Source organism: Triticum urartu, chromosome 4A, assembly GCF_056163025.1.
Source record: "Triticum urartu cultivar PI428250 chromosome 4A, HENAU_Tu73, whole genome shotgun sequence".
NCBI classification, from domain to species: Eukaryota; Viridiplantae; Streptophyta; class Magnoliopsida; order Poales; family Poaceae; genus Triticum; species Triticum urartu.
This window is the reverse complement of record NC_141876.1, coordinates 131,152,252-131,166,451: the sequence shown is the minus strand read 5'-3', so window position 1 is coordinate 131,166,451 and position 14,200 is coordinate 131,152,252. Positions and strand designations below refer to the sequence as shown.

The following is a 14,200-nucleotide window of genomic DNA, read 5'->3' as shown; positions in this document are numbered from 1 at the left end:
TATTCAATGCTAGTTCGGGTGGGTGGGTCCATAGCGACGACGGGAAATTTAGATATACGTCACAATACTCGTCTGACAGCTGGGGCAAGTTCGACGGAGAAATGCACACCGTCGCATGAGCGCGGCTGAGCCGTGGCTCGAGCTTCTCGCCGCCGTCTTGATCCATGGATCGGGTCCGGTGCTTTCTGCTAGCGTCGGCAGAGCCCGCAGTTATTGCCGTAGTTGGGACAGTGGCCGATTAGAGGAGTGAGGTTGGATTTGGCTATCATCCCCATCGGACTCGAGGCGGAGATATTGACTCCGGCGGGAGGAAGTGGGCGGTGAAGCAACACGTGAGAGGCTCCGGCGACCATGGAGTTCCTACTTCAGCCTATAAACAGGTACGGATCTGATGCTTGGCCAAATATTATCATTGTTTTTAGCTCTGTGGTTGGGAACTGATCTAGATTCGGTCTTCTAAACTTGCTTTATGATCGATAAGAACACTACTGGAAGAGGTGAATGATAACAACGGCTCAATGGAACCCGTGCGGTTCCCAGTTGCCGCGGTGGCCGAGGTTCAGGATGCAGCCCCGGCGGCTTCGAGCGCAGACGGGCAGATATGCCTGGTGGAGGCAGGAGCCGCGGACATGGCTCAGTGCTCCGAGAACTCAATTGAACAAATTGACCCCAAAACACCAGGGTGGACGCAAAGGTACGACCCTGTGAATCAAAATACTCTGTACTGTTCGGCAAAGTAGTCTGTACTGTCAGATTTACGACATTTAACTGACGAAGCGACGGTGGAACAGAGTACATAACCTCTGATGAGTTAGATATCTACGGATGTTGGTAGGCCGCATGAATTTGTTAATGCAGATATATATTGAGCAGCTGATTTGTGATATGATATTTTAGTGACATCATTCTACGGTTTGTAATTCCAAAACATTAGGCTTTACCTGATAGTCACATGTAATTCATTCGCTGATCTGTCTGTGCAGAGTGCGAGTTGGTGCTGCTGCTCCAGGAAGGCCTCCTTGTGCAGATAGGGTAATAGCGCTGGAGAAGACTGTCAGGGAATTTGCGGAGCATCCAGGCGAAGTGGTTATGGTGCCAAAGATTGGAACAACTTTTGACACGCTTGGAGAAGCTTATGACTTTTACAATCTGTATTCATGGGAGAAGGGATTTGGAATACGATATGGAAAGAGCAGGCTAAATGTTAGCAGGACCAAGTGTATGCAAGAGATAGTTTGCGGATGCGCGGTATGGATAATTATACACCCCAAGAGCTGTAGCATTTTCCTATTATGATCATGTATGAAAACCCCTGATTATGTATCTGACTTGCTTCTTTCTTGTATCAGGGGAAGCCAATTGTCGAAAATACTCGTTCGTGCCACTGTGAATGCCCAACACTCGTCAGATTACTTAGGTCAAAGGACAATGGATGGTACATAGCAGAGCATCGAGATGGGAACAACCATGCACTTTCCCAAACTTATGGACAGACAATACACTGGCCGTCACACAAGCATATTGATGTTTACAGCAGGGACCTAGTGAAGCAGCTGCGGCAAAATAATGTAAATCTTGCTAAGGTGTATAGCATTATAGGCAGCTTCTTCAAGAGGATGGAGAATGTGCCGTTCACTAAAAGAGCATTAAGAAATTTGTGTGGCAAGATTAGCCGCGAGAATTCAGAGGATGATGTGAGGAAAACAATGGAAGTCTTCCATGATCTGTGCTCAAAGGATCCACAATTTACCTATCGGGTTCAAGCAGACAATGAGGGCAGAATCAGCAACCTTATGTGGGCTACCGGTAACAGCCGGCTGCAGTATAACTTCTTTGGGTATGTGGTTACATTTGACACGACGTACATGTTGGAAATATGCCCTAGAGGCAATAATAAATTAGTTATTATTATATTATATTTCATTGTTCATGATAATCGTTTATTATCCATGCTAGAATTGTATTGATAGGAAACTCAGATACATGTGTGGATACATAGACAACACCATGTCCCTAGTAAGCCTCTAGTTGACTAGCTCGTTGATCAATAGATGGTTACGGTTTCCTGACCATGGACATTGGATGTCGTTGATAACGAGATCACATCATTAGGAGAATGATGTGATGGACAAGACCCAATCCTAAGCCTAGCACAAAGATCGTGTAGTTCGTATGCTAAAGCTTTTCTAATGTCAAGTATCATTTCCTTAGACCATGAGATTGTGCAACTCCCGGATACCGTAGGAGTGCTTTGGGTGTACCAAACGTCACAACGTAACTGGGTGGCTATAAAGGTTCACTACAGGTATCTCCGAAAGTGTCTGTTGGGTTGGCACGAATCGAGACTGGGATTTGTCACTCCGTGTAAACGGAGAGGTACCTCTGGGCCCACTCGGTAGGACATCATCATAATATGCACAATGTGACCAAGGAGTTGATCACGGGATGATGTGTTACGGAACGAGTAAAGAGACTTGCCGGTAACGAGATTGAACAAGGTATCGGGATACCGACGATCGAATCTCGGGCAAGTACAATACCGCTGGACAAAGGAAATTGAATACGGGATTGATTGAATCCTCGACATCGTGGTTCATCCGATGAGATCATCGTGGAACATGTGGGAGCCAACATGGGTATCCAGATCCCGCTGTTGGTTATTGGCCAGAGAGTTGTCTCGGTCATGTCTGCATGGTTCCCGAACCCGTAGGGTCTACACACTTAAGGTTCGATGACGCTAGGGTTACTAGGAAGACCTGTATGTGATTACCGAATGTTGTTTGGAGTCCCGGATGAGATCCCGGACGTCACGAGGAGTTCCGGAATGGGCCGGAGGTAAAGATTTATATATGGAAAGTTGTTGTTCGGGTTCTGGGAAAAGTTCGGTTTTTTCCAGTATTGTACCGGGAAGCTTCCGGAAGGTTCCGGAGGATTCCGGAGGGGTCCGGAGGTCCGGAAAATGTTCCACCACGTCCAATATAGCAGCATGGGCTGTAGGGGGCGCCCTAACCTTAATGGGCCAAGGGCACCAGCCCCCCAAGGCCCATGCGCATGGGAGAGGGGAAACCCTGAGGGGGAGGGCCTCCACTTGACTTGGGAGGCACTCCTACCCCCCTGGCCGCCGCCCCCAACCCTAGATGGGATCTAGGGGGGCCGACCCCCTCTCTCCCCACCTATAAATAGTGGAGGGGTGGTAGGGTGGCCACACCCTTGAACCTGGCGCAGCCCTCCCTCCTCCTACACCTCCTCCTCCTCCATAGTGCTTGGCGAAGCCCTGCTGGAGAACCACGAGCTCCATCACCACCACGCCGTCGTGCTGCTGTTGGACTCTCTTCCTCAACCTCTCCCTCCTCCTTGCTGGATCAAGGCGTGGGAGACGTCTCCGTTCTGTACGTGTGTTGAACGCGGAGGTGCCGTCCGTTCGGCGCTAGGATCATCGGTGATTTGGATCACGACGAGTATGACTCCATCAACCTCGTTCACTTGAACGCTTCCGCTTAGCAATCTACAAGGGTATGTAGATGCACTCTCCTTCCCCTCGTTTCTAGATTACTCCATAGATTGATCTTGGTGATGCGTATAAAATTTTAAATTTCTGCTACGATCCCCAACAGTGGCATCATGAGCTAGGTCTATGCGTAGTTTCTATGCACGAGTAGAACACAAAGCAGTTGTGGGTGTCGATATTTTCAATTTACTTGCCCTTACTAGTCTTATCTTGATTCGGCAGCATCGTGGGATGAAGCGGCCCGGACCGACCTTACACGTACGCTTACGTGAGACTGGTTCCACCGACTGACATGCACTAGTTGCATAAGGTGGCTAGCGGGTGTCTGTCTCTCCCACTTTAGTCGGATCGGATTCGATGAAAAGGGTCCTTATGAAGGGTAAATAGAAATTGGCATATCACGTTGTGGTTTTCGCGTAGGTAAGAAATGTTCTTGCTAGAAACCTATAACAGCCATGTAAAAACTTGCAACAACAATTAGAGGACGTCTAACTTGTTTTTGCAGCATATGCCATGTGATGTGATATGGCCAAAAGGATGTGATGAATGATGTATGTGATGTATGAGATTGATCATGTTCTTGTAATAGGAATCACGACTTGCATATCGATGAGTATGACAACCGGCAGGAGCCATAGGAGTTGTCTTAATTTATTTATGACCTGCGTGTCAACATAAACGTCATGTAATTACTTTACTTTATTGCTAAAGCGTTAGCCATAGTAGTAGAAGTAATAGATGACGAGACAACTTCAAGAAGACACGATGATGGAGATCATGGTGTCATGCCGGTGACAATGATGATCATGGAGCCCCGAAGATGGAGATCAAAAGGAGCAAAATGATATTGGCCATATCATGTCACTATTTGATTGCATGTGATGTTTATCATGTTTTACATCTTATTTGCTTAGAACGATGGTAGCTTAAATAAGATGATCCCTCACTAAAATTTCAAGAAAAGTGTTCCCCCTAACTGTGCACCGTTGCGAAGGTTCGTCGTTTCGAAGCACCACGTGATGATCGGGTGTGATAGATTCTAACGTTCGAATACAACGGGTGTTGACGAGCCTAGCGTGTACAGACATGGCCTCGGGACACATGCGAAACACTTAGGATGACTTGACGAGCCTAGCATGTACAGACATGGCCTCGGAACACGGAAGACCGAAAGGTCGAACATGAGTCGTATAGAAGATACTATCAACATGAGATGTTCACCGTTGATGACTAGTCCGTCTCACGTGATGATCGGACACGGCCTAGTCGATTTGGATCATGTTTCACTTAGATGACTAGAGGGATGTCTATCTGAGTGGGAGTTCATTAAATAATTTGATTAAATGAACTCAATTATCATGAACATAGTCTAAATTGTCTTCGCAAATATGTTGTAGATAAATAGCTCACGTTGTAGCTCCATGTTTCAATACGTTCCTAGAGAAAGATTAAGTTGAAAGATATTGTAAGCAATTATGCGGACTAGGTCCGTAGTCCGAGGAGTGTCCTCACTGCTACACAGAAGGCTTACGTCTTTGATGCACCGCTCGATGTGCAAACCCCTACAACGTCGTCTGTGGATGTTGTGAACGCCTGACAGACACATCCTGATGACTACTTGATAGTTTAGTGCACCATACTTTACGGCTTAGAATCGGGATTCCAATGACGTTTTGAACGCCATAGAACATATGAGATGTTCCAAGAGCTGAAATTGGGATTTCAGGCTCATGCCCGTGTTGAGAGGTGTGAGACCTCTGACAAGTTCTTTTGCCAATAAGATGGAGGAGAATAGCTCAGCTAGTGAGCATGTGCTCAGAATGTCTGGGTGCTACAATCACTTAAATCAAGTGGGAGTTAAACTTCCAGATAAGATAGTGATTGATAGAGTTCTCTAGCCACTATCACTAAGCTACTAGATCTTCGTGATGAACTATGACATGCAAGGGATGGAATTGATCCCGGAGCTGTTCGCGGTGCTTAAGACCACAAAAGGTAGAAATCAAGAAGGAGCATCAAGTGTTGATGGTTTAACAAGACCACTGGTTTCAAGAAGGGCAAGGGCTAGAAGGGAAACTTCATGGATGGCAAACCAGTTGCTGCTCCAGTGAAGGAACCCAAGGTTGAACCCAAACTCGAGACTAAGTGCTTCTATTGTAAGGGGAACGGTCACTGGTAGCGGAATTACCCCAAATGCATGGTAGATAAGAAGGCTGGCAACTTCAAAGTATATACGTGTTATTAATGTGTACCTCACTAGTACTCCTAGTAGCACCTGGGTATTGGATACCGGTTTAGTTACTATTATTGGTGACTTGAAGCAAAAGCTACGGACTAAAGGGAGACTGACTAAGGGCGAGGTGATGATGTGTGTTGGAAGTGTTTCCAAAGTTGATGAGATCACCATCGCACGCTCCATCTGCCTTCGGGATTAGTATTGAACCTAGATAAATGTTATCAGGTGTTTACGTTGAGCATGAATATGATTAGATCATGTTCATTGCAATACGGTCATTCATTTAAGTTAGAGAATAATGGTTATTCTGTTTACATGAATGATACCTTTCATGGTCATGCACCTTATGTGAATGGTACATTGAATCTCGGTCGTGGTAATACACATGTTCACGCCAAAAGATGTAGAGTTAATAATGATAGTACCACTTTCTCGTGGCACTGCCGCTTAGGTCATATTGGCGTAAGATGCATGAAGAAACTCCATGTCGATGGTTGTTTAGAGTCACTTGATTTTGAATCACTTGACACATGCGAACCATGCCTCATGGACAGGATGACTAAGACCCCGTTTTTAGGTATAATGAAACGGGCAAGTGACTTGTTGGAAATCATACATGCTGATGCGTGTGATCCAATGAGAATTGAAGCGTGCGGTGGATATCGCTATTTTCTCATCTTCATTGACGATTTGAGTAGATATAGGTATATTTACTTAATGAAGCACAAGTCTGAAACGTTTGAAAAGTTCAAGTGATTTCAGAGTGAAGTTAAGAATCATCCTAACAAGAAGATCATGTTCCTACGATCTGATCAAAGGGGGATTTTGAGTTATGAGTTTGGCAATCACTTAAGACATTGTGGAATTGTTTCGCAGTTGAAGCCACCTAGAACACCACAGCGTAATGGTGTGTCCAAGCGTCATAATTGAACCTTATGAGATATGGTGCGATCTATGATGTCTCTTACCGATCTACCGCTATTATTTTGAGGTTATGCATTAGAGACAGCTGCATTCACTTTAGATAGGACACCATATAAGTCCGATGAGATGACGTCGTATGAACATTGGTTTGGCAAGAAACCAAAGTTGTCGTTTCTTAATGTTTGGGGCTGCGATGCTTAAGGCTTCAGCCGGAGAAGCTCGAACCCAAAGCGGACAAACACATCTTCATAGGATACCCAAAGGTGACAGTCGGGTATACCTTCTATCTCAGATCCGAGGGAAAATTGTTTGTCGCTAAGAACGGGTCCTTTCTCGAGAAGGAGTTTCTCTCGAAAGAATTGAGTGGGAGGAAGATAGAACTTGATGAGGTTGTCGAACCTTTACTTCAACCAGAGAGTGATGCAACACAGAAAGATGTTTTCTGTGGCGCCTACGTCTGTTGAATAGGAAGTTAATGATAGTGATCATGAAGCTTCAGATCAAGTTGCTATTGAACCTCGTAGGTCGACAAGGATATGTACTACTCCTAAGTGGTACGGTAATCCTGTCTTAGATATCATGTTGTTAGACAACAATGAACCTACAAGCTATGGAGAAGCGATGGTGGGCCCGTATTTCGACAAATGGTTAGAAGCCATGAAATCCGAGATAGGATCCATATATTAGAACAAAGTATGGACTTTGGTGGACTTGCCCGATGATCGGCAAGCCATTAAGATAAATGGATCTTTAAGAAGAAGACGGACGTGGGCGGTAATGTTACCGTCTATGAAGCTCGACTTGTGGGAAAGAGTCTTTTCACAAGTTCAAGGAGTTGACTACGATGAGAATTTCTCACCCGTAGCGATTCTTAAGTCCGTCGGAATCATGTTAGCATTAGCTGTATTTTTCGATTATGAAATCTTACAGATGGATGTCAAAACAAGTTTTCTTACCAGTTTTCGTAAGAAAAGTTGTATGTGATACAATAAAAGGTTTTGACAATCCTAAGGATGCTAAAAGGTATGCTGGCTCCAGCAATCCTTCTATGGACTAGAGCAAGCATCTCGGAATCGGAATATATGTTTTGATGGAGTGATCAAAGCTTTTAGGTTTATACAATGTTTGCTAGAAACTTGTATTTACAAGAAAGTGAGTGGGAGCACTACAACATTTCTGATAAGTATATGTGGATGACATATTGTTGATCCGAAATAATGTAGAATTTTTGGAAAGTATAAATGGTTGTTTGAAGAGTGGTTTTCAAAGGAAGACCTGGATAAAGCTGCTTACATATTGGGCATCAAGATCTATAGAGATAGATCAAGACGCCTGATGATACTTTCAAAGAACGCACACCTTTACATGTTTTTGAAGGAGTTCAAAATAGATCAGTCAAAGAAGGGGTTCTTACCTGAGTTGTAAGGTGTGAAGTTGAGTAAGACTCGAAGATTGACCACGGCAGAAGAAAGAGGAAGGACGAAGGTCGTCCCCTATGCTCTTGTCATAGGCTCTATACGGTATGCCATGCTGAAGTACCGCACCTATTGTGTGCCTTGCCACATGTCTGGCAAGAGGGTACAAAGGTGATCTAGGAGTAGATCACCAAATAGCGGTCAAAAATTATCCTTAGAGGAATAAGGAAATGTTTCTCGGTTATGGAGGTGATAAAGAGTTCGACGTAAAGAGTTATGTCGATGCAAGCTTAACACCTATCCGGATAGCTCTGAGTAGAGATACCGGATACGTATAATGGAGCAACAATTTGGAATAGCTCCAAGTGGAACGTGGTAGCAGCATCTATGATATGACATAAAGTTTTGCGAAATACATAGGGATCTGAATATGGCAAGACCCGTTGACTACAACCTCTCTCACAAGCATAACATGATCAAACCTAGAACTCTTTGAGTGTTTATCACATAGTGATGTGAACTAGATCATTGAGTCTAGTAGACTCTTGGATGTTGGTCACATGTCGATGTGACCTGTGAGTGTTAATCACATGGCGATGTGAACTAGATTATTGACTCTAGTGCAAGTGGGAGACTGTTGGAAATATGCCCTAGAGGCAATAATAAATTAGTTATTATTATATTATATTTCATTGTTCATGATAATCATTTATTATCCATGCTAGAATTGTATTGATAGGAAACTCAGATACATGTGTGGATACATAGACAACACCATGTCCCTAGTAAGCCTCTAGTTGACTAGCTCGTTGATCAATAGATGGTTATGGTTTCCTGACCATGGACATTGGATGTCGTTGATAACGGGATCACATCATTAGGAGAATGATGTGATGGACAAGACCCAATCCTAAGCCTAGCACAAAGATCGTGTAGTTCGTATGCTAAAGCTTTTCTAATGTCAAGTATCATTTCCTTAGACCATGAGATTGTGCAACTCCCGGATACTGTAGGAGTGCTTTGGGTGTACCAAACGTCACAACGTAACTGGGTTGCTATAAAGGTTCACTACAGGTATCTCCGAAAGTGTCTGTTGGGTTGGCACGAATCAAGACTGGGATTTGTCACTCCGTGTAAACGGAGAGGTATCTCTGGGCCCACTCGGTAGGACATCATCATAATGTGCACAATGTGACCAAGGAGTTGATCACGGGATGATGTGTTACGGAATGAGTAAAGAGACTTGCCGGTAACGAGATTGAACAAGGTATCGGGATACCGACGATCGAATCTCGGGCAAGTACAATACCGCTGGACAAAGGGAATTGAATACGGGATTGATTGAATCCTCGACATCGTGGTTCATCCGATGAGATCATCGTGGAACATGTGGGAGCCAACATGGGTATCCAGATCCCGCTGTTGGTTATTGGCCGGAGAGTTGTCTCGGTCATGTCTGCATGGTTCCCGAACCCATAGGGTCTACACACTTAAGGTTCAATGACGCTAGGGTTATTAGGAAGACTTGTATGTGATTACCGAATGTTGTTCGGAGTCCCGGATGAGATCCCGGACGTCACGAGGAGTTCCGGAATGGGCCGGAGGTAAAGATTTATATATGGAAAGTTGTTGTTCGGGTTCCGGGAAAAGTTCAGTTTTTTTTCAGTATTGTACCGGGAAGCTTCCGGAAGGTTCCGGAGGGGTCCGGAGGTCCGGAAAATGTTCCACCATGTCCAATACAGCAGCATGGGCTGTAGGGGGGCGCCCTAACCTTAATGGGCCAAGGGCACCAGCCCTCCCAAGGCCCATGCGCATGGGAGAGGGGAAACCCTAAGGGGGAGGGCCTCCACTTGACTTGGGAGGCACTCCTCCCCCCCTTGTCCGCCGCCCCCAACCCTAGATGGGATCTAGGGGGGCCGGCCCCCCTCTCTCCCCACCTATAAATAGTGGAGGGGTGGGAGGGCGGCCACACCCTTGAACCTGGCGCAGCCCTCCCTCCTCCTACACCTCCTCCTCCTCCATAGTGCTTGGCGAAGCCCTGCTGGAGAACCACGAGCTCCATCACCACCACGCCGTCGTGCTGCTGTTGGACTCTCTTCCTCAACTTCTCCCTCCTCCTTGCTGGATCAAGGCGTGGGAGACATCTCCGTTCCGTATGTGTGTTGAACGCGGAGGTGCCATCCGTTCAGCGCTAGGATCATCGGTGATTTGGATCACGACGAGTACGACTCCATCAACCCCGTTCACTTGAACGCTTCCGCTTAGCGATCTACAAGGGTATGTAGATGCACTCTCCTTCCCCTCGTTGCTAGATTACTCCATAGATTGATCTTGGTGATGCGTAGAAAATTTTAAATTTCTGCTACGATCCCCAACAGTACAGAACAAACCTGTATGACATGCCCTTTGGGTTATTTGTTGGTGTCAACAACCATTTCCAGAGCATCATATTAGCTGGTGTGCTTGTGAGGCATGAGACAGTTGAAACCTTTGAGTGGGTCTTCTCAGAGTTCGTTAGGATAATGGGCGGTAGTGCACCACAAACAATCCTGACTGGTAAGATGGTGCAGAACTAATTTAATTTATGTTGCATTTATGCATTGAATCAGGTGGGGTGAAACACTATTGACCATTGTATTTGTGAATTGCAGATCAGAACAGGGCAATGGAGGTTGCCATACAAAATGTGATGCCAGACACGGCACACCGATGGTGCAAGTGGCATGTGCTAAAGAAGGCAAAGAAGTCACTAGGCCCTTTGTACTCAAAGAAGAGTGATTTCCGACCAGAGTTCCATAAGGTCGTCAACCACATGCTAACAATAGATGAGTTCGTGGAAGGATGGAAGTACCTAATAGAGAAATACAACTTGAAAAGTCATGACTACATGACTAATTTTTATGAGATACAACACAAATGGGCGAAGCCGTATTTCAAGGGCGTATTCTGTGCAAAGATGACTAGTACTCAACGGGGTGAAAGCGCAAATCATATGTTGAAGAACTATGTGCCCCCTGGGTGTCCAATGCATATCTTTGTGAGGAAATACACGAGTTTAATTTTTGACAGAGAATCTGAGGAGAATTATGAGGAGAAGCGGACAACAATAGTAAGTGGTGAATGAAATCGAAATTTTCCAGATTAAAATTTCGGTTTTTTCGTATGATGAACTAACTGCTTACTTATTGATGCATTGTTTCTCAGGGAAGGCCTCTTATGCGAGCAAATCTGGCAACTGAGAGACATGCCGGGAAGATTTACACGAGCGCAATGTTTGAGCAATTTGGTCACATATTATATGAGTGTGGTGCATATCAGGTAGAAGAGATTGAAAAGGGCAAAGAGTACGTGGCAATACATACAAATTCTACAAAGAGGGGGAAATGGTGCCGAACCTCATACAAAGTGACGGTCGTTGAAGCAGGAGAAGAATTTGACTGTGAGTGCGGGCAATTTGCACACATGGGGCTGTTGTGCAGCCATATCCTGAAGGTAATGCACATGTCCTGGGCACAGAAAAATCACATTGAGATTGTAGGCCTGACACATTATTTATATCACAGATATCTATATGATGTTAGCATTTGCATTAATGCAGGTGCTCGACTTCATTCATGTGACAGAGATCCCAAAGAAACACATTGTGAAAAGGTGGACAAGGGACGCAAGAGATGTACTTCCAGCGCACCTAATGCAGTACCAGAGAGATAATGCCCAGCAAAACCCATTTAGTTTCCGGCATTTCAACATGTACATGCAAGCCATGGAGCTTGTTCGGATGGGAGACTCGAGTGTTGCAGCATACGAGCGATTGACTACACTACTCAAAGAATGTGCAGCTGAAATGAAGCCATTCACCGAGGTTAGAGATGGCCTAGGATTGGAAGATAGGTTGGCGGGTAATACTATGGTTCCCAGCAGGATTGAACAAGAAATCGATGCATTCGAGGCAATAGAAGGTACACAAGTTATCATCGGAAACGATGAGAGCATTTCAGCTAACGAGTCTGTGACTAGGCTGGACAACCTGCTAGCACCAGCAAAGCGGAAGCAAGTGGGGAGGCCAACGAACAGCAGGGAGAAGGCTCCATATGAGGGTTTAAGCAAGAGAACTAGATTTTGCGGCATATGCAGGCAACAAGGACATAAGAGGACAACCTGCCCTGAACGAGGCGATGTACCAAAGCAACCACGTAAGCCGGCGAGATGCAAGAACTGTGGGGTTGAAGGGCACCGCAGGAATAACTGTCATAAGGCGGCTGAACTTAGGCTGTGATAATGTAGGTCATCCTACAGCCTGTGATAATTTATATGTTAGACATGACTGTTTTTGATATGTACGAACTGAAAATGAGCATCTTTTCTTTTACTTGTAACTGATATCTACTTGTTTGTCTGTATTACAAAACCTAAATTTACCTGAAAATGCAGCGAGGACGGTCATTAGGACTGTTGGTTATTCAGACTAAGATGCTGCTTGAGTTTTTCATTAACTTTGCTGGTCTGTGAACTTGATTGTGTGCAAAAATAGGGCGGCCTAGGTTCATAAACGAAAATTATATAAAGTTGCTGTCAATGTGTGTGTCATGGAAATCGGTGTGCATTCCACGTGTAATGAAGCCATCCTTTGTGCTGCACCCTGCATGATCTACATGAGTAAATGGGGTTGGCAAACTGCTGGAGTGGGCATTGATGCCAACTGAGCGGGCTTGCGTTTCAAATTCAAAACACACAGGCGGGATGAGGCCGGTGACTGTCTACAAATGGGCAGTGCTACTAGCTCATGGGGCAGGTAAGGCCATTCAGGGTTGGGACTTGCAGGATGGGAGCCTCGGTTCTTTCCCAACATGGATCTTCAGTGACCGCTAGTGAAGAACTATCAAAGAGTTGTGGCCTCCCGATGCAGGTGCGTTGCCTTTGCTTACTATACACCCAACTTGGAAATCTGCTGACACTGATTGTTAGGTGATTGACCGTGAAATGCAGGCGGCGGCCGAATCGGAAGCATCAGTTAACCAGGGAGATAAACCTCTGGTTGTGGTAAGCGAAAGTTCAGGGATTTCCACATTGTCTCTACAGGTGGGCATGGTAAACCAGGTAATACTAGTAAATAATGTGGTTTATATGCATGGCTAATCTGTTCGCAATCCCTTCAGGTTAGTGGTGAACTGGTGAAGGAACAAGACGAAGCAGAGGAGATCATGGTACAGGGGATTCAAGGTTCTCCTGGTGCATCAGAGGGGTTCGGGGACCATGATCCTGCTGCTCCTCGAGTGGGGCTCGAGGTGGAGGAAAGCCTAGAGGTGTACTTACCTGATGATGACGTTGTGGAGGAGAGCACTCGGCACATCGCCAAGCGATCAAGAATCAATGAGTGATTTACTACTCTGTTAAGTTCAGTCAGAGTTGGCAAAGACACCTTTGCCTTTAATATGACTTGTGTAATGAATAATTAGTGGTTTGTACGATGTATCAAGTAGATCCCGCCTGCTTAAGTTGATTGTGTCCCAAGTACAGACATCTGTACTGAAATGAGATGCCTCTGCCGCATGTGTATTATATTAGTAATGCAGTTTGTTTGAGATTAATGGAATTACCATGATGTAGCGCGTGGGCCGTGTGACATCGAATAAACTAGGTACTTGATAATGAGATATTAGGTACGGTCTTAATTTAAGACCACGCATGGCAGGTGTGCCTTGCTACGCGAGGCATGCATTTTTTAGTGGTGCCGACCAGGTGGGATGGTCCAAAAAAACATGCATACACTGATTAGCACAGTGCATGCATTGGTTTAGCACGAAGGACGTGCACGTACAAATATAATAATTCATTGGAGACCAGTCGTTGCATGTGCATGCATTTGTCCTTACGTGCTTTGTGCCGGTCAGAAAGGTCAACAGGTGTGTGCATGAGGGGTGGGGGGGACTAGAAAACATCCTCTGTCGTTGTCATTTTGCAAATTTCGAGATGGACCCCCCTAGTTAGGAACTTTCTATAAAAAGTGGTACCTGCAGCGTGTGTGCTGGTCCTAAAATATACATGACGGAGACAATAAAGTTGGATCCGGCGGGTATGTGCAAAAAGTATGGTTAGCACGGTACAATATCTGCATGA

General features: G+C 45.3%; 1 protein-coding gene across 1 annotated transcript; it reads left to right on the top strand.

The window, feature by feature from the left end:
* Positions 1-351: 351 nt before the first annotated feature.
* Positions 352-12,359, top strand: LOC147975113 (protein FAR1-RELATED SEQUENCE 11-like). The gene is made up of 9 exons (XM_087520278.1): positions 352-380; positions 482-694; positions 984-1,248; positions 1,350-1,867; positions 10,467-10,639; positions 10,735-11,192; positions 11,288-11,575; positions 11,682-12,042; positions 12,118-12,359. Exons 1-9 carry the CDS (start codon positions 352-354, stop codon positions 12,357-12,359), a joined length of 2,547 nt encoding a protein of 848 aa, XP_087376404.1.
* Positions 12,360-14,200: the final 1,841 nt, after the last annotated feature.

Excerpts from the sequence above, each read along its gene's own strand:
- LOC147975113 (XM_087520278.1), top strand. The coding sequence starts at position 352 with ATGGAGTTCCTACTTCAGCCTATAAACAG. Across the intron at positions 1,868-10,466 it reads ACATTTGACACGACGTACAT|AACAAACCTGTATGACATGC; the intron begins GTTGGAAATATG and ends CCAACAGTACAG. Across the intron at positions 10,640-10,734 it reads ACCACAAACAATCCTGACTG|ATCAGAACAGGGCAATGGAG; the intron begins GTAAGATGGTGC and ends TGTGAATTGCAG.